Here is a 19,640-nt window from a genome sequence, read left to right as displayed (position 1 = left end):
GAGGGAGACACAAGAGGGAGGGGATATGGGGATATATGTATACGTATAGCTGATTCACTTTGTTATACAACAGAAACTAACACAACAATGTAAAGCAATTATACTCCAATAAAGATGTTAAAAAATGTGTTAATTTCTGCTGTATGGCAAAGTGATTCAATTATACATATATATATATTTTTCATATTCTTTTCCATTATGGTTTATCACAGGATATTGAATATAGTTCCCTTGTTGTTTATCCATCCTATACACACTAGTTTGCATCTGCTAATCCCCAACTCCCAATCCATCCCTCCCCCACCCCCCCCTCCCTTGGCAACCACAAGTCTGTTCTCTATGTCTGTGAGTCTATTTCTGTTTCATAGATAGGTTCATTTGTGTCATATTTTAGATTCCACATATAAGTGATATCAATCATATGGTATTTGTCTTTCTCTTTCTGACTTAGTTCACTTAGTATGATAACCTCTAGGCCCGTCCATTATAACAGCTTTTTTGAGTTATAATTCGCATACCATGAAATTCATGCTTTTAGAGTATGAATTCTAAAAGCCACAATTCAGTGGCTTTTAGAATATTCAGAGAGTTGTACAATCCCCATCATTATCTAATTTTAGAACATTCATAATCCCCCTCAGAAAAACCCATACCCAATAGCAATCTATCCCCATTCTTCTCCTCTCCTACCCCGCCCCTGGCAACCACTAATCTACTTTCTGTCTCTATGGATTTGCCTATTCTGGACATTTCATACAAGGTAATCATAAATGCGTAGTTTCTTGTGATTGGCTTCTTTCACTTAGTATAATGTGTTCAAGATTCATCCAAGTTAAGCATGTATTGGTACTTCATTGTTTCTATTGTTGAATAATCCTCCATTGTATGGATGCAACACATTTTATCTGTTCACAAGTTGCTAGATAGTTGGGTTATTCATATCTAGAAAATTTTTATTGAATGCCAAACATTGTGACTTTTACCTTACAGGGTACTGGATATTTTTATTCCTGTAAATTTTTTTGACTTTTATTCTTAGATGCAGTTCAGTTCCTTGGTGACAATTTAATCTTTATGAATCTTGCATTTAATATTTGTTAGGCAGTACCAGTATGGTGTTCAATCTAGGGCTAATTATTCCCCACCACCAAGGTAAGACCCTTAGTCACTATGTCCAGTGGTCCATGGATATTGAGGGCTTCCAGTCTGGCTGGTGGGAGCAGGCACTCTGCCCAGCCCTGCGTGGAAGCTGAGCACTGGGGCCTCCAGTCCTTTCAGGTGGTTCTTTCCCTGGCCTCAGATGGTTTCTCCACATGCACGCATCTGCTCAGCTGAAGACCCAAGTGGGACCCTCTTCAGATTCTCCATGTAGCTGTCTTCCCGGTGCTCCATCTTGTGGACTCCAGCCCCCTTCCAGGCTCTCAGCTCTGTCTCCTTGACTCAGGGAGGCTGCTGGACTCTTCCTGGGTTCCCTTCTCTGTGCCATGGCCTGGCAACTCTCACAAAAATGAAGCAACCCTGCAACTCTTGGCCTCACCTCATTTATTTCCCGTATTTCAGGGAAATGGTCACTGTCCTTCATTACCTGATGTGCAATGCCTTCGAAGTTGTTTCCTATATTTTGTGTGTTCGTTGGTTGTCTCAGGTAGAACGGTCCGTCTGGTTCTTGTTATTCCATCCCAGCGGAAAACAGCCGTGCCGTGACCCATAATGTAAAGGGTTAAATTACTCACTTGTGGCTATCATAGCTGCTGCATAGACAAATTCAGACTATGTAGATATTTCAGATCCAGCCTTTTAGAGAGGAATGAGAGGTGGCTTTTGTTTCTTATAACAGATAATGTGTTAATAAGCATTCCTTTAGGAGATCCATTTGTGCCATTGGCCTCCTTGAATGTGGGAACATTTATGTCTCCTCTCACAGGTGATCAGCGAGTTTGAAGCCTCTCCTGACTCATTTTCCTACAGAATTCCTAACCTGAGTCGGAATCGGCAGTACAGCGTCTGGGTGGTGGCCGTGACCTCAGCCGGGAGAGGCAACAGCAGTGAAATCATCACAGTGGAGCCAGTAGCTAAAGGTATGCCACCCATTATGGTAAGGGCCTCATTGCCTACGACGATTCGACTGGTTTTAAGTCTCTATTCTCTCTGAAATAAAGCTTAAAATACCCTAAAGATCAAGTAAACCAGAATACCATGTGTTATCACATTTCAGCCCAAGAAGTAGATTTGCTGCTAGTAAATCTGGGCTTTTGTGCAAATCAGAAAAGCATCCTCCTAAGGACGAGTGGCTTTACAACTTCCGGTACCTTGGGGGAAATTAGGAAAAAAAGCCCCCATTCACCCCTTTGGGTAGGTGAAAATCACTGCATAACAGCTTCCCAAGCAAGTTCTAGTATCTTCAAAATCAGGTCTCGTGCTTCTGAAAGAGAAATGTCTGTTTTTTGGTCTATGGAATTTAGAACCTTACAAATATAAGAAAATCATTAGTTCTTCTTCTATTGATGGAACGCTGTATACAAAGACCTTAAGTAACAAAAGGAAGTTTGTTTCAGGAAGAAAAAGTTCCTAAAAATGAATATAATATCTTTACATTGAGATGTTAAATCTGGCCCTAAAAAGCACGTATAGACACAGAATTATTCTACTTCTTCTACTTCTGGTAATTGCTACCGTGCGGTTGTTAGAGTACCCCTAAATTAGCACTTGTCATGAATAAATGCATTTACCTCACAATTGCAGGCCAACAGGAGTTGCCCCGGGTTTGGGAATACGCCACATTGGCAGTTTATTACTCATAAGGCTTCTAGGTGCCTGAAAGAGAAAATAAACATTCCAAGATTCCAATTTTCCCTCTAAGAGTGCTTGATAACATGCTGGTAATGTGACAGCTAAGAAAGAGGCAGAATAAAGTAGTGAAGGAAAAAGAGAGTGGTGTCACATTTTGAACATAAGTTCAAATAGAAAATAAGTGTATTGCTGGTAAGGAATATAAACGGTGGATTTTTTTTTTTTGTCTATTGTACTCTTTGATCATAATATCCAGCTACCCACAACATACACTTTCTAACATTTAGAAAACAGTGATTATCAAAGGGCATCAGGTCTGTGGGATTTAAAAAAAAGAACTGCAACATAAGATGTCGGGTTAGAGACAGCCTCACCTCTTCTGTACTCTTGTTCATTCAATGTTACATCTCCAGACCCAGCCAGGAATGGCTTGGCTAAGGTAGAGGACATGCCATACTCAGAGGGGAACCAACTGGAAAGTGGCTACTTCCACGGGAATAGGACTTGTCTGGGCAGATTAAGTGTCATTTAATAAATCGTTTTGAGTGCTTATTGTATGTCAGGCATTATGCTAGCAATACAGGGGTGATTTTGTCAAGGGAGCCTGACTGCTGTAGCAAAATATCCTGTAAGTGTCAGTGGCTTAACCTGATAACCCAGACCAAAACAGATGTTTCTGGACCGGGTGGCTTTCCTGGGTGGCTCATTCCACATGGTGACTCAGGGATCCTGGCCTCTTCCACCTTGTGATTTGAGATCCTGGGTCCTTTATTTCCAGCCATGTAGTTGGAGAAAGAGAGCGTGGAGTCTCATAAAGAAGGTTTTCACGGGCCAGATGTGGAAGTGTTTCCTTCATTTCTACCCATATTCCATTGTATAGAATGAAACATGGGTCGCACCTAATTTCAAAGCAGAGCTTGGAGATGAAGCCAGGCTGAATGTCCAGAATGAAAAGGAAACAGGGTGTGGTGAGCACACAGGAGTCTCTTCTAAGGCTTATATACAATACACATGTTTACTCTCTGCCCTCGTGGAGCTCAAAATTGGGTGGGGACACGGTAAACAAAGCATCACAAATATACATGTATAATTGCAAATGTCAATAAATGCTTTAGAGAACCCACTTTAGAACAGACCCCACTTAGAGCCTTGGCCACACAAAGATGAGTAAATGCAGTTACATGGCAAGGGAAGAAGATGTGTCCCAGTGTTCGAAGGCCTGCAGCCTAGGAAGAGTTACGTGTGTTGGAGGTCTGGATGCTGGACCCGTGGGTCTGGGGAGGCGGGAGTGGTCTCAGGAGAGCCGGGGGGAAGGCAAAGGCCTGGCCAGGCTGGGCCTTCAAGGCTGTGTTCAGGATTTCAGATTCTACTCTAAACAAAATGGAAAGACACTGTGGAGTCTTAACCAGAGGAGGGACATGATCCTATCTTTGTGTGTGCATGTGTATTAAGATTTCTTTTTAGAACAGCTTTAGGTTAATGGAGAAATTGTGATGCTAGTAAATAGAGTTGTGCACTTCACGTCAGGTTTCCCCATCATTGACATCTTACATCAGTAGGTGTACTCGTGACACCTAATGGCAGGTGTGTTTGAAGACCATGCTGATGTCTATATCCTGAGTGGATCACAGGGAGGTAAAGGTGGGAAACACAGGAGACCAGACAGGAGCCCGAGCAGTCAGGCAGCGTGGCCTGGGCTAGCGTGGTAGCAGAGGGGCCTGAAAGGTGTGTCCTGGGTGTAGAAGTGATGGGACTCAGTGCACGATATGCAGGGGACAGGGGGATAGCAAGAACGAACAAGCAAATCTAGCACGCATTGTTGTAGGTGGTGGTGTCATGTACTGGAGAGGATGGCCGTGGAGGAAGGGGTTTGTGAGGCAGGTGAAAGGATATGGGGACATTTTGGACACATTCAATCTGCTGTGACTGAGAGCCATCCACTTGGAGATTCTGTGCCGTTGGGGTGAGTCCTGACTCTCTTAAGAGACATCTGGCAGGAGGCAGAGAAGGAGCGGGCTTGGCACCCAGGCACCCCTCACACCTGGGCTGGGGAGAGCCCACCTGGACCACAGAGGGGGGCGGAGAGTCAGGTCCAGGGGTAGCTGGAAGCACGTCGGCTTGCACTGGGGAGGGAGAGGCCTGGGAGCTGGCAAAGCAAAGGGTGTCAGGCCAGACAGGCACGGGCAGGGCCAGGAGGGCAACGCCGGGAATTCGGCAGAGATGCTTTGAGAGGGAGGGATGCTGGGCTGTGACAGCTGCTGCCAGGAGACCAAGGGAAGCAAGACTGGCGGTGCCCTTGGGTTTGGCCACGCAGGGGACCTCAGGGACCTTCCAGAGAGCAGCTGCGGTGGGGAGCGAGGACCGCGTGACGGGAGAAAGTGAATGGGAGGTGGGGAAGCAGAGGGACTGAGCAGAACATTCTCTAAACGTACATCACCGGGAAGAAGGGACAAGAAAGGGAAGCTGGAGCGAGGGCAGGGTATCACCCCAGGCAAGGCTCTGGTTTCTGAGGTTTACCGTGTCGGCTGCAGAGCATGCCGTGTGGCCGTGGGAAGACTCCGAGGACAGGGAGAGGTGGGTAATACAAGCTAAGGAGCCGACGGCCGCAGGGTGAGGTTTGGAGAAGGAAACACAAGCGGGTTTAGAGATTCAGGGGCAGGAGATGCAGAGCTCCCAGCTGCGGTCTTCCAGTTTCTGTATCAAGTATCAGGCAGTTCGGGGCTGTGAAGGAAGGACCGGAAGTTTGAGAAGAGAAGGGACAACAGGAAGTCATCATTGCAGAGAAGCGGGAGGAAACTTACTACCGAAACTGACACCGAAACTGACACCGGCAGGGAGAGCTGAGGGGCCAGGTGAGGTTGGTGGCCATAAATCTACGGCGGTTCCCAGGTTCCCGGGTGCGTGGATTTCTCCAAAGTGTTCAGCTTCTCATGCTTAAATGGGGTTCACCCAGAGTTAGGGCTGATCTCCATGGGTTTTCCAGAAAGGGGCTGAGCTAGGGAACACCTCCGGGGTGGAGCAGACGTCCGGCCGGCAGGCACTGCCCAGGAGCCCCCGACCCTGGCAGACCATAAACCGTAACGGCCGAAAGGTCCAAGCTGGACAGACGGGGCCACCCGCAGGCTGAGGAAGCTGGTGCAGCTTGTTTTCTGTAGTTGTTGGAAGATCAGGGCAGGCTGGCAGCAGTGGCAAATCTGGGGGGTCCAAAAATCCAGGGTAAAGTTCAGGAAGAGGGCTGCCGCTTTGGTGGAGGGGGCAGCAGAATGAAACCACACACCCAGTCCTGGAGGAACGCCATCCTGGGAAGGAGCCCAGGGCCGGGGGTGGGGCGTGGGGGGCAGACCCAGAGCACATGGCACGTGGCTAGAGCAGCACAGGTGCTGGGAGGGGTGTCCAGGTTGCTGGTGGGCTGCGGTTTCTCATCAGAATCACCCAAGGTGCTTGTTCAAAGACAGACCCCCGGAGCCCACCCAAGATCCGTTGAATCACAGAGCCAGAGTAGGAATCTGCATCTTTAGCAAAGATTCTAGGTAATTCTCTTGCCCGCTCCAGTTTGCTTAGCCTTAGAATTTCAACGTAGGATCCTGTAAATTCCAACTTCCACAAATGGACATTAATTCTAGAAACCGGGTGTGTTGGGCTTGAAGATGAAGTGGTTTTAGCCAGTGTTTTTCAAAAGCCTAGTGGAAACCCACTCATAAGTCCTGGAATTAATTTTAGGCGTTACAGCCAGCATATTAAAGAACTAAAATGGAATAGAATGGAATAGAGTCAAATGGACTAGACTAGGCTTGAAAATAAAGTAGAAAATATCAGAATGCATCATACACAGTAAGCATGAATGTGTAGAACTTTTCTACATACATGTGTTTTCATTTACACACACATTATGTGTGCAGCTTCTGGGATTCAATGTAACATATATTTCTTACAGGGGGAAGGGCTGTTAGAAAGCTTGAAAGCCCCCCAACTCTAGCGGGGTTTCCCTAATCACCCCCATTTTGCTGCAAGGATATTCCTCATCATAAAAGGATGGTCTGAAGGGTTTGAAAGGGAAAATTCCTAACTTCCAATGTCAGAAATCCGATGCTACCTGCCCAGGATATTTTTGTTACCGTGATAGAAAATCAGAAAGGTCAGTAAGTGATAAAGCGGGCTCTGCCCTGGAATACTCCATTTCCAGGTGAAAGGTGCCGTCCGTGAGCCACCTCTGAAGACCCTTCTCTAAGGAGGAAGAGCTGCAGTTTCCCCTGCAAGCAGGGAACGTTGCTTCAGACACATGGGTGGCTTTTGCTATAATACTTGCTGCACAAAATAGGCCCAGCTTCTGAGCCCGCTGGCACTTCCTCTCGCTCTGCTCTTGCCTCCAATGCTTAGAACAACAAAAGTCAGAGTTGTCTGGCAGACCTCAGTGATGAAAGCTTTGTGCTCTAGCCCAGGATGACTCCTAATGAGTTGGCTCTGGGAACTCCACCTTTCCTGGCATTCCAGCACTCTCCTGAGAAGTCTGCTCCCCACATCTGCTGGCCAGTCTCAACCCTCAAGCCCAAAATGGTGCAGGGGTCCCAACACTGGTCCCATCTTTCTGGGTCCATCATCAGATTGGAGCTGCCTTCCACCAGTGGACTCCTTGTCTGTGCACCCAGATGGGCTGAGCTTCTAGAGAGAATGGCCCAGAAAGCAGTGTCCCAGTGAAAGGCAAAGGCCGGGCAGATCATTCAGCCTCTGGAGGACTCGTATCTTGGTGTCTCTGTCAGCCTCTGTGTCTCACCCAAGAAAGTGGCACTAGGAACCTGTCAGTACAGGGCCCCTCTGGTCTCCAAGGAGGCCCCTGCTCACATGGGGCTGCCCTGGGCTTTTTCCTCTCCGCTTCCTGGACCCTTCAGCCACTTTGGGACTGTACCAGGGCCCATGTCCCCAGGAGGTGCCCCTGTTCCAGCATCTGAATCACTGCCCCAAGCAAACAGTGGTTCTTCAAGAGAGGCCAGTCCGGAAATGTTTATTTTCCTTAACGTTTGTGCTGAAGATCAAGCTGATATAATAAAGTCGGGAAAGTACCACAAAATTGATAAATAGAAGTCATTACAGTTTTACTTCTTCCTGTCTTGGGACTTTATGTTTTGTTTTGTCTATTCTCTCAGATATTACAAGTATGTTTTAATGTGCAGTTTGGGGTGTTGAGAGAAATTGCTTAATAAAGTGCTTTGAAAAATAACTGGGCTCTTAGAAAGCACATCTTGGAGCTGCCGGGCTTATGAAGCCCCAAGTATTTAATTTGGGGTCCTTGTGGTTTAGTCAATACAAGGGGATAAAATGCTACAATAGGGGTTTTCGGTAGTTTGTATGTTCGTACAATGAACATCCCTTAGACACACTCTGATACCAAGGATAGTGTTGACAGGTGTGACATTGATTGGCAGGGATGCACCCTCCTTTCTGGGGTGTTGCTGGGTTGGGGAGGGTCACCTTGGCCTCTGTGTAGATGACTCTGGAGTTACTGGGCTTCTGCTCTGTTTGGTGGTTCAGCTCCCGCACGAATCCTGACCTTCAGTGGCACGGTGACCACTCCATGGATGAAAGACATCGCCTTGCCTTGTAAAGCTGTTGGGGACCCTTCTCCTGCAGTAAAGTGGATGAAAGACAGGTAACCAGTAACCCAATGTATGCCCTCGGTGCATCGGACACACTGTGCTGAGTCTCGTGGTCTAATTTTGTATATTTACATTCTTGAAAGCTCCAGGAAAACTACCCACTCTTTTGCGATAGAGAGGAAGTTGGTTGAGGGCGGTGGCGGAAGAATCTCAGCTTTAACACTAAAAGGATCTGATCTGTCTTGTCAATTCTCTAAAAATTCCGAGCTTTACATTCATAAGAGAATGCTTCCGAGAAAAATAGTCTAGCCAGCCCAGTAATCTCCGTGGAAGTTTCCTGTACCTTATCACGAAAATCTCCTGTATATCTGAGATGAACGTACCCAAGGTGACTGGAGAATTAGCACTTATCTCTTCTCCTTCCAAGATAATGGACCAACTAACGCTAACTCAAATGCTCTGAGAAATAACTTTTAGAAATGGAATGCATTAAGACTTAGCTAATATAAAATCTGGTTTTCCGTGCTCAGTAGGAATTATTACAACAATAGCAGATGAGATGGAAGGGAGGAAGCGGGTGAGATGGATTCTGTTCGTGTAACTTTTTTAAGTAACTTACCTCTATTCAGAGGCAGAAATTAAGATATAAATAAAGGGCTGGGAATTCACTGATGAGCCTAGAGATTTGGTAGAAAATGGATTCGGGAGAGTTCCTATTTTCAAACAAAGACGCTTAAAAGACACAAACTCTTGAAATGATGGTCTTGGTCCAGTGACCACTTTCTCATCTCTTTTAAGTCAGTTAATACGAAGGAAGTAAGTAAGCTCCCGAGGTCCAGTGGCATTCCACCGGATGTGGGGATGACCACAGATGACTGGACAGTTGTCACCATGGCCGAGGCCAAGATGTCGCCAAGGGAACTCTGTTTATACTAGAGTCACCTCTTCACCCTCTTGGCGTACCACAGTTCCTTTCTTATGCCAAAATCATTAACAACTGTAACCTTAAGTGAATCTACAAGCAACCCCAAAATTTAGTTGTCCCTGTCTGATCTGGTCAAAATGACACGTCTGCCCACAGAAGCAATTCCCATTGGGATACGACCAGCATTGACCTATGCAGGAGCCAGAAGCCAGGCCCTTCACACGGACCTCGCTTCAACACAGCACTTTTTACAAAGGACAAAACTCAGCTATGTGACTGTTTCTGTCATATGATCATCGTTTAGTTCTTACTTAATATAATCTTCCAGATGGGTTGTTTGCTTCAGAAAGAGTGTTTATGCTTTTCCCCAACCTCAGCTAACTTGGATTGTAATTTCTTTAATCTGCGCCTTTTTCTTCCCGTGAGGTAGTAACGGGACACCCAGCCTCGTAACGGTTGATGGGCGGAGAAGCGTCTTCAGCAACGGCAGCTTCGTCATCCGGACGGTGAAGGCGGAAGATTCTGGCTATTACAGTTGCATCGCCAATAACAACTGGGGATCGGATGAAATTATTCTAAATTTACAAGTACAAGGTACCACGTTTTGGGACTCTTTCTGATGCTCCTTTTTGTATGTATGCCTGTGTGCAAAGAGTGAACAAATTTAAAAATCAGCCTTTATTAAGAGCTAATTGCTACTTTCATATTACAAAAACTTAGATGTTCATTTTGGAGAAAATAATTAAACACATCAAAGTAAATAAAAAGCATTCATAACCTGAGAGATAACACTGTTTATATTTTTTCACATAGGGAGCCAAGTCTCATTTGTCTTTAGGTGTGCATTGCTGAAAAAGCCCTTCTTGATGGTGTCCACTAATTGCAGGATTTACTTCACACATGTATAAGTGTAACCCGGAAAACACCAGCAAGAAAAAAGTCTGAATTGAGGTGTTTTATGAATGCTGATTAACTGAATTGTCATATGCAATGTATATATATTAAAAGGATACTAACTAAAACTCTGTAGGGCATTAATGTTTGTGTATTTAATACAGTGTATGTAATTTTTCTTGATATCATACACCGAAAGTACATGACAAATTTAAGATTGTCAAATTAAAATCATGTGTAAAATCCCAGATGGCCATTGATTGAGTTCAAATTTAGATGCACAGTGATATTTTATTAGAAGAAAAAAATCAAAGTGTAAAGTCTCCAGATTTAAGTGCTATCACATTAATAAATCACAGCAAGTAAAAAATAAAACCAATGTTGTCCTCAATGGGAGGGGAGGGAAGGGGAAGAACTACGTATTTTTTTAAATAATGCAGAATTGATCTGGAATTTCAAGTAACTTGAAGTCAGGAGATTTCAGGGCATTTTTGGAGATAGACACTATATTATGACTCTAAAGAGATGAATCCATTTTTCACGGCTTTGGGTTAATATATCAGGCTTCTCTTGGAGGAAAAGAGAAGGACATTTTATGAGAAGCTTTCTATGTAATCTGGATAACCTTTCTAAATTCCTTCAGTATTGCTGTCTGCAGAGCTAATCCAAAATAGTACTGAGGCCCATTGATTAGAAGTATGTATTCTTCACACCTTGTATGACTATTCAATTCTTGTGCTGCCACTCAATGGTGCACCTTTGAGTTCAGAGCTGAGTGTGTGTGTGTGTGTGTGTGTGTTGCCTCTTGAGCAGGGGTGTACGTGAAATAGTGGAAATTTTTGCAGTTTTTTTCCCACTAGCCAGGCTTCCTCCCCCCCTTTCATATCGCTGAGAACTGAAAAGCTAAGTGGATGCCATTTATCTTTCTCACTTGAACCATGGCTGAAATTTAGAGTAGAATGATGCATGGATCCTTCGTAAGTTCACAGAAGATTTCGATTAGCGATGAGCAACTGAGAGATGTAAGGAATCGGGGAGGGAATGAGGAAATAAATCCAAGTAGAAATGTGGTTGAATTTTCTTTAAATAATGGAATCATCCTGTTCTATCTCTTTAGCCCAGGATTTCAACTAAATAGACATTTTGACAGAAGTGAATTGCATATTTTGTCAACCTGAAACACTTATTTAATAAATGGCTGTTAAAAAATCATTTGGTAAATGACTGTTAAAGAAGACTGAGGATGTGAACAACTAATTCTTGTTTTCTAAAAACTGTTTCCTCTCTAGTTCCACCAGATCAGCCTCGGCTTACAGTTTCCAAAACCACCTCTTCCTCCATCACCCTTTCGTGGCTTCCTGGGGACAACGGGGGCAGTTCTATCAGAGGTAATGAGAGATAGGTGGCCCACAACCGTTGATTCATCGTCATCATCCGCGGGCAGATAAGTGACACGTTTATCAAGTAACCGTTATGTGTTAGTTTATTTCTCCCCCAAACTCATCATATAATTAATTCTTCCATTACCTATGCAAAAAACCACACATCTATTTTTAGCGTATTTGTTGAAACTCACCCATTCATCCAAGGAATCCCATTGACAAAATGAGTATCATGCATCCAATCTGAGTGAAATATTAACACATGAAAAAACAAAAAGAAAGAAAAAAACAAATGTGGTCATCTCTTCCCCCGAGATGCTGCATTGTGCTTCTTCCCCATGTTGTCAACGCTGTACCATCCATTCAGGTACTCAGTGCTTCAGTTAAGTAACCACAGTGACTGTTCTGACTTAGAAAGTACTGAAAGATGGGAAACGGTCTGTTTGCACAAAGCTTTTGCAATTAGTACAGAGTAGAAAAGAATTAAGGGAGTTTATACTGAAGGAATGAGTTAGCGTGATGGTCCCAGCCTAAGTGGCATTGGGAGAACATTCTGAGCAAGTTGTAGACCAAGGGGAGGGAGAGAACCCAGAGGAGACTGAGGTTGCACGGGATTAAGGAGCCGAGGGACAAAAGGGGTCGTAGAGCAGGTGGGAAAGGATGACGGATAGATTTCTGCAGGCAGAGGACATCCTCCTTCTGAGAGAGGAGGAAGGTGAGAAGACAACAGGAAATACAGGGGCGTTTTAGCGTGAGGCCAGTGGTGTTTGGAGCCGTCTCCCTCCAGCTCATGAGAGCAAGTCGCCGCCCCTCTTCCCAACTTTGCCCTCAGTAACCACGGCCCCTGCTGGGGATATTTACACACCGCAGAAATCAGAAATGCTACCCATCAGGGCTTTTTTTTTTTTCCAAGAGCCAGTTGTTAAACATTGATTAGCACTCCACTGGGCGAAGGGGAGGATCTTTCCTTTTTTAGCGAAGAGAAAGGTGAGATTTTCTTTTTTGAATAGTTGGATGATTAGGGGTGAGGATGTGTTTGTGGGCTTGAGGAGCGTGGGAAAGATTTGTAACAGCTGCCGTGGGAAATGCACAGGGAGTCATTCATCGAGAAACAAAGCCATTGCTAAGCATGAGCAGGGCCCCAGCTGCAGGGAAATGGCACAAAGCGTAGTGGTCACAGTTATCACGGTTTAATGAGTTGCTTGAGTGATCTTGGACAGTGGGGCAGAAAAGTGCATCACGGGTCACCAAAGCTGGTGACCGGCAGGGTAAGTGCGGTCAGAAGTCACAAGAGGGAGTGAAGCCAGGCTCCTGATTGAAATGGTCTACCAGAGGTTCTAGGCTAGGTGGAGAAGCATTTTATGAAAAAAAACAATGGGGCACTGAGGTAGGAGTTCAAGGGACCCTAGGACTCCAGGCTCAGATGAAAGGAAGTCTTGGTTCTGTAAGTGTGAGATCATGGGAGAGGCAGCACAGGAAGGGTGTCGGAGCAGCAGGTCTTAGAGTTGAAGCCAACTTTAGTAATGAAGGGATTCCAGGCAAAGGCGACCAGGGGTCCTTGAAGCACAGGGGTGGCCAAAGCCATTGACATGGGGGTTCCCATCTCCAAGAGTTAGAAAAGCTTCCTAGAAGTGGTTTAGATGAAGGAAATGAGAAGGAAAGCACAATCCCCCCGATGCGTAGGGCACCAGGGAGGTGGCGAAGTCAGGATAGGACGGTGGGAGCTGACCCAGATGCATCTCACATATCAGGCTCTGAGAGAGCAGTCAGGACTGCAGATCAGGAACACAGAAGGGAAAATGAGGCTGAGGAGGGAGGAGGGACCCCAAGGCTGCAGGGGGCCAGAGGGGAGGGAAGGAGGAAGCCAGTGGGATGACACTGACCGTGGCTGCAGAAGGAGGGAATCAGAGATGGGTGATCTCATGTGACGCGCATGGAAAACACTTACTGCTACCAGCTGGGGGTTCAGAGGCTCTGGAGCGTGGGAGTGAGATGTGCTTTCATCGCTGGTGTCAGAAATGGAATCCCATGGGCAGGAGGGAAGATGCCAGTATGCTGGTGTAAGGGCACCGTGCATCAGGCAGGCCAGTCCTGGGCTGCCTGGATGTGAACATTTAGGAGACAAGGACAGAGCAGACAGGATACGTTTGCCCCAGGAAGGCGGCTGGGGTGACAGGAATGAAGGCGTAACAGGGAGGGATGTCTCCGTGATCACAGGCGTGCAGGCTTCAGATTCTGGCGGTAGGATTTGAATCTTGCTTATAAGACCCCAGAGTGGTCACCTAACCTCTCTGGACCTCAGTCTCTTCGTCAGCACTGCGGAGATAATAATTACTAATCCACAGGGTTATGTGAGGTGCTGTGAATAACGGGCTGTGGACAATGCCTGACACAGTCATTGTGGAGTGGGAAGGGGTGGCTGAGGAGATTCCTACCCCCGCTGATAACTCACCCCTTTTCCAGAGTTTTGGTTCTCTTAAAAATAACCCAGCTTCAGACCACGCCCATCCCCAGGCATTCGGCACATGAGCTCGCAAGGTCAGGTATTTAGAGATTCAGTATCCATTCCCTGCTGCCCAGTTACACCTTTTAAAGGGAATGGGCAGAAAGTGGTTTTATCTTCATCACGCCATCCAGCAATCCCACCGTAGTAACGTCTGGCGTGGCCTAAATACCTCGTAATCAATATGTCATCACAGTACCTCTCCCAGCCTGGGTTCAGTTTCCTGGAATCAGCAAGAGCTCAGATGTTCCCTTCCAAAGATGTGCAAGTTCTGAGAACGCATCCCATACAGAGTGTAAGCTTCTGATGGAAAGCGAATCGCGCTCTTCTGAATGTGTCTTGTTTTCTGAAGGTTACATATTGCAGTACTCCGAGGATAACAGCGAGCAGTGGGGGAGCTTTCCCATCAGCCCAAGCGAGCGTTCTTACCGCCTGGAGAACCTGAAGTGTGGGACTTGGTACAAGTTCACTCTTACTGCACAGAATGGAGTGGGGCCCGGGCGCATAAGTGAAATCATAGAAGCGAAAACGTTAGGAAAAGGTATGTAAGCCTTCTTTAGTTTCTAGATTTCCTGTTTTCCAAATCAAAGGGGAGGCTGGAATCAGAAAAGATGCATCATACATTTACATGTTGGTGAGTTTGAACTTTGTTATTCTCCAGATGGGTTTGGTTCAATGTGTTACAGGGTATTGAAAGAGATAGCCAGTCCATACAGAATATTCTGGTTCTCTCTTTTAATTATTTCATTTGCAGTTTAAAAGAAGAGTGTCCACAGATATAGAAAACAGAGTTATGGTTACCGAAGGGGAATGGTGAGGAGGAGGAATAAATTAAGAGTTTGGGGTTAACAGATACACACTACTTTACACAAAATAGATGATCAGCAAGGACCTACTGTATAGCACAGGGAACTGTACTCAATATTTTGTAATAACCTTTAAGGGAAAAGAATCTGAAAAATAATAGATATATATATATAACTGAATCATTTTGCTGTACACCTGAAACTAACACAACATTATACATCAACTATACTTCAATAAAAATAAATAAATATATTAAAAAAAAGAAGAGTGTCATTTGAAAATCAAGGGCTTTGGTGCCAACAGAAAGTTCCCAGCCTGAGTAGCCGTGAAATGTGATCTTTGCCCTCTCACCTTCTTCTGGGGTGACCTTCTCCCTTAGTCACCTCACCCCCTTCCATCTGTAACTGTCACATCGCCTCACAGGCCCCACTTTCCAGGTGAGAAGTCACCGGGGTAGATTGTTAACCTTGAGTGTGAGTTGGTTTTTCCTCTGAAAATGGACATTCAGGGCAATGATGTTCAGGGGTGAAATTTGCAGCTCAGAAACACCAGCAGGAGGGAGGGATATGGCTGCACGTGAGTGTACGTGAGGGGGTGGAGAGAGGGTCTTTGTAGGTTTCCTCACTGCTGACTCTCATCCAGTGGCTGGACCGGGTGGCAGGAGAGCAAGAGATCAGAAAGTGAAGGCATTAATTTGGATGCAGCACCTGAGTTTTGGATAACGTGTACCAGGGTTCAGATGATGAGGGGTTGGTTTATGCAGAAATATACCCACTGGGTCCCTGGGCTCCAGTGAGAGGCGCTTGGATAGCAAGGATGCCTGTGGGTACTTCCCAAATCCAAGTCTGCCTTCTCTGGAGTCAGGTCCCTGAATGCACACGGGTCAGCCCAGCGCATCACAGCGGTTCCTTCAAAACCACCCAAGGAGAAGCCGTCCCTCAGAGCTACCCGAGAGGCTGCATCCTGGGCTTAAGTTCTCAGTTTTGTCTACCAAGTAAAACATAATTCTCAACTTTAAAAAAAAAAACACTCAAGGAAACGCATACATGAGAATAGCTTTGTTCTTCAGGGGACTAATGCTAAGATTCACAGAAACAACCTCTACCCACCCAGTGTTCCCTTTCACACCTGGGGAACATTGGTCCGTAAGATCCCTATAAAACAGTGGACAAGCGGCCCGTGACCCAGACTTGGACTGAGCCCCACGCCTGTGGGGAAAGCAGCCCAAGGGAAACGTGGGACGACCTTGATGGCCTTCCCCGTGTGCCCCGTGGGCTGACGCCCCTGTGCCCTCTCCCGCAGAGCCCCAGTTCTCGAAGGAGCAGGAGCTCTTTGCCAGCGTCAACACCACGCGCGTGAGGCTGAACCTCGTGGGCTGGAATGACGGCGGCTGCCCCATCACGTCCTTCACGCTCGAGTACAGACCCTTCGGGGCCACGGTCTGGACCACGGCTCAGCGGACCTCTCTCTCCAAGTCGTACATCCTGTACGACCTGCAGGAAGCCACGTGGTATGAGCTGCAGATGCGGGTGTGCAACAGCGCTGGCTGTGCGGAGAAGCAGGCCAACTTCGCCACGCTCAACTACGACGGCAGTAAGCTGGCCGCATCTCGGGATGCGTGCACGTGCCCGCTGCCCCTCCCCCGTTTGACATCCATCCTCGGCGCAGTGTCACTCGTGCCCGCCGATCCCCTTAGGCTTTGGGGCCTTTCAGTCTGCTCCCCCCAGGGCTCCCTGGACCAGGTACCCACGTGACCTTGGCCGTGTTCCAGGAAGGAGGGACTGAGGGCCCGCAGGCAGCTCGTTGGGGAGTCTCGGGGCAGGAGTGACTTCTCCTGGGGCTGAAGGCTTCTGTGCCACGTGGTTGTGTGCTTGGTCGTGACTGTGAGCTAACACTGCTTTTGTTGTCTCCCTCCCCTCCCCCCACCCCATCCCAATCCACATGACAGCTTTCTTTTTTGCTCTCATTTAGCCCTTCAACTGCATGTGCAAAAACAGTCTTCCATCAGTAAAGGAGCTTATGTTAGTCTCTGAGCAGAAATAGAGGCACTGATGGAAATAGAATAAAGTCATGGGGTGTTAGTGGACACGCACACACACACACACACACACACATGCACACATGCATGCAATTGGCACGGGCTTTCTGAAAACCAGATGAGGTATCTTGTGATGTTTAGATGACTGAAAATAAGTGATAGAAATTTTTATCTTTTTTTTCTACAACTAGTATAAGGGCCATTTATTGATGTTGAATAAATGCCAAGCCCAGTGAAGCTAAGGGGTGGCGTGACATTGACCGTTCTGCAGTCAGGAAACTTCAGGAAGTCCTAACTGGCAGCAAGTTGATGATGATTTCTGCAGCCTCGCAGTGATTTTCACTCGGGGAAAGGCAGTGGTTGAATTAGGTGCTGTAATCACAGGGTAAAACGGGCCGCCATTCATCAGACAGTTTGGAGCTCCGGGCTTAGCTCCCTCAGAGACCCTGTCCAGTGTCCACCAATCGGGCCGGACCACAGTACTAATGACTTACCCAAAAAGTCTGTGCCAGAGCTAACACCCCAATACTCTATTCTTCGCTAGACAGGCTGAGGGGTGTTCGCTCCTCTGCTTATGTGCACTTGCGATCTCGCTTAATTAATACTCTGGCCGGAACTTCCTTGGAGTGCAGGTTATCCTGTTCTAAGAAAAGAGTGTACGTAAACCCAAGGACCCTCGGGCACGACCAAAGGATGTTCCAGAGGTGTTGTAGACTTGGCTCCTCCCTTGGCCATTTTCTCCTGGACTGTCCTGGCTTGTCCGAGGGCTTGTTCCTCCCGCCCTGGCACACTGTAAACCCACCCCTGAGTCTCCCACCAAGGCCATCCTCCCACAGATCCCTCCTCAGCCAGAGCCCAGGCTCGCCCGCAGCATTTAGGGCCTGGGTGGGTGAAGGCAGGAAGGTGCCGAGGTGGGAGTCTGGTGCTGGCTACACCAGCCTGGGCCCTGCAGCTCCTGAGGCACCTGGTCCAGCTCCCGGACACTGAGGCTTCTCCTCTAAAGCTCTCATCCTCGTGGGCCACGTCTCTCTAACCTTCTAGCCTCCATCACAAGCGACTTCACTCCAAGAGGTCCCGTCACAGAGCATCAGACACCGCAGAGCAGTGTGGACAACTTGCTTTCTCCTCCAACATGGTTTCATTCTTTGATCTGACAAAATAAAGGACTTCAACACTGACCATTTCCCCTAGCATTTAAGGGCTCCCCAGAGTCCTTTGCTAGCAGGGTACACATCTGGGCAGGAAGTATATTTCTTACTTCAGATGATTGATGCCCATTAATTGCCTTACGACCATCACGCTCCGGTGCCCAGCTTCTTTGTAATCTGTGTGGTCCAGAGCGCGCGGCTTCAAGCTGCACGTCCGTGATAGGTTCACAGCTAATCATTTAATTAGAAACCACTCGCGTGCAACGTTTGAAACTGTCATTCTTACTTACAAAGTGCTCTGCAGATTTTAAATGTTTGTCTTCTAAAAGAAATATTCTCACTTTGTCCAAGATCTTAGATTAAATCACAAAAAAGTCCTGGGAGCTACATTTAAAATTTTCTGAAATCTGAAATAATCTTATTACACTAGAAATAAGAATACATATGTATATTCTCCTTGAAAAAGGTTACTTTTTTTTTTTTGAACTAAGCTTGTGGATATAAAGCTTTAATATCTTTTTTGTCACTTCTGCCTGAAGAATTTTTTTCATTTTAGGAACAACAAACATTGACGATTAGCTTTATAGCTATCAATACCAGTCAGATTTCAGATCCGCTGGTGGCTTTATTTGACTCTTTCTTCTGCCATTTCCTCAGCCAAATGTTTCCACTGGTCCTGTGTCATCTTGGTTTTGCAGGCCCATCCTCACCCGCATCCCCCTTATGTGCCTCTTATGTGGGTTCTGAGCATTTGCAGACTTGGGTTTGCAGCCAAAACACTCTATATAAAGTTGGGAGAATGATCTTGGCCTTAGCAGGTAGCAGAGGGGACCGTCATTCTGTTGTCCCTGCTCTACTCACTAAATGCAGGGCAAGACTCTTTTTTGTTCAGAGGGAAATTGTATTATTTTTGCATTATTTTTCCTAAATCACTGACTTCCTGGTCCTTGTTTTACATGGAAAATACAGTGGACTGGAGCATCTTACATAATGGTCGGTGCCAAAACGCAAGCCCCATAAAATGTGGTTGCCTGTGTTTGAATCTCTGCACCCACTGTATTAAGCCTCTGAGCCGAAGGCAGCTTAAAGCGGCTCAGAGTTCAGTCTACTTAGGTGTTTGCTTGTAATTCTAAATAATCTGAATTTCAGAGCTTTATATGGGCCAATAAGTAGCTTGCTTTAGAGACTTGGATGGCTCCCCTTTGAACAGTTGGTTTTACTCTTATACCCGGAAATAGTTTTAAAAGTACATTTGGCCTTACACCCGTGACAAAAAGCAAGTGAATAACCAAACAAAGAGAGATTTTAAGCTCCTTTAAGCAGGCTTATCTGGTACAGTCTCCCCACGGACTCCCTTCTGTCCACTTGCCAAACCCATTGTTCCTTCTTTGATGTGCAGTTTTTCAAACAGCCCCTCTCAATTGTGCTCTGGGTGACACTCAACTCCACGTAAATGAGTGTGGCTTTTTTAAGCGCCCAGCCTGGACCTTATGCTTTCAAGTGTCTGCACCCAGCAGTACGTTGCCAAACGAAGTCCCTTTCCAAAAAACAATGTGCTCTGC

At 46.4% G+C, this 19,640-nt stretch overlaps 1 protein-coding gene across 1 annotated transcript in view; it reads left to right on the top strand.

Moving 5' to 3' along the window:
• The window catches only part of DSCAM (DS cell adhesion molecule), a 742,440-nt gene that overhangs the window by 673,489 nt on the left and 49,311 nt on the right, over nt 1-19,640 (top strand). The window contains 6 exon segments of the mRNA XM_057544948.1: nt 1,925-2,078; nt 8,317-8,434; nt 9,737-9,900; nt 11,490-11,588; nt 14,438-14,626; nt 16,195-16,485. Of these exon segments, the coding sequence (XP_057400931.1) occupies nt 1,925-2,078; nt 8,317-8,434; nt 9,737-9,900; nt 11,490-11,588; nt 14,438-14,626; nt 16,195-16,485 (1,015 nt within the window).

Source organism: Balaenoptera acutorostrata, chromosome 4 (assembly GCF_949987535.1).
Source record: "Balaenoptera acutorostrata chromosome 4, mBalAcu1.1, whole genome shotgun sequence".
Taxonomy (NCBI): domain Eukaryota; kingdom Metazoa; phylum Chordata; class Mammalia; order Artiodactyla; family Balaenopteridae; genus Balaenoptera; species Balaenoptera acutorostrata.
Note: the sequence above shows the minus strand (reverse complement) of the source record. Positions and strands in the feature narration are given on the sequence as shown.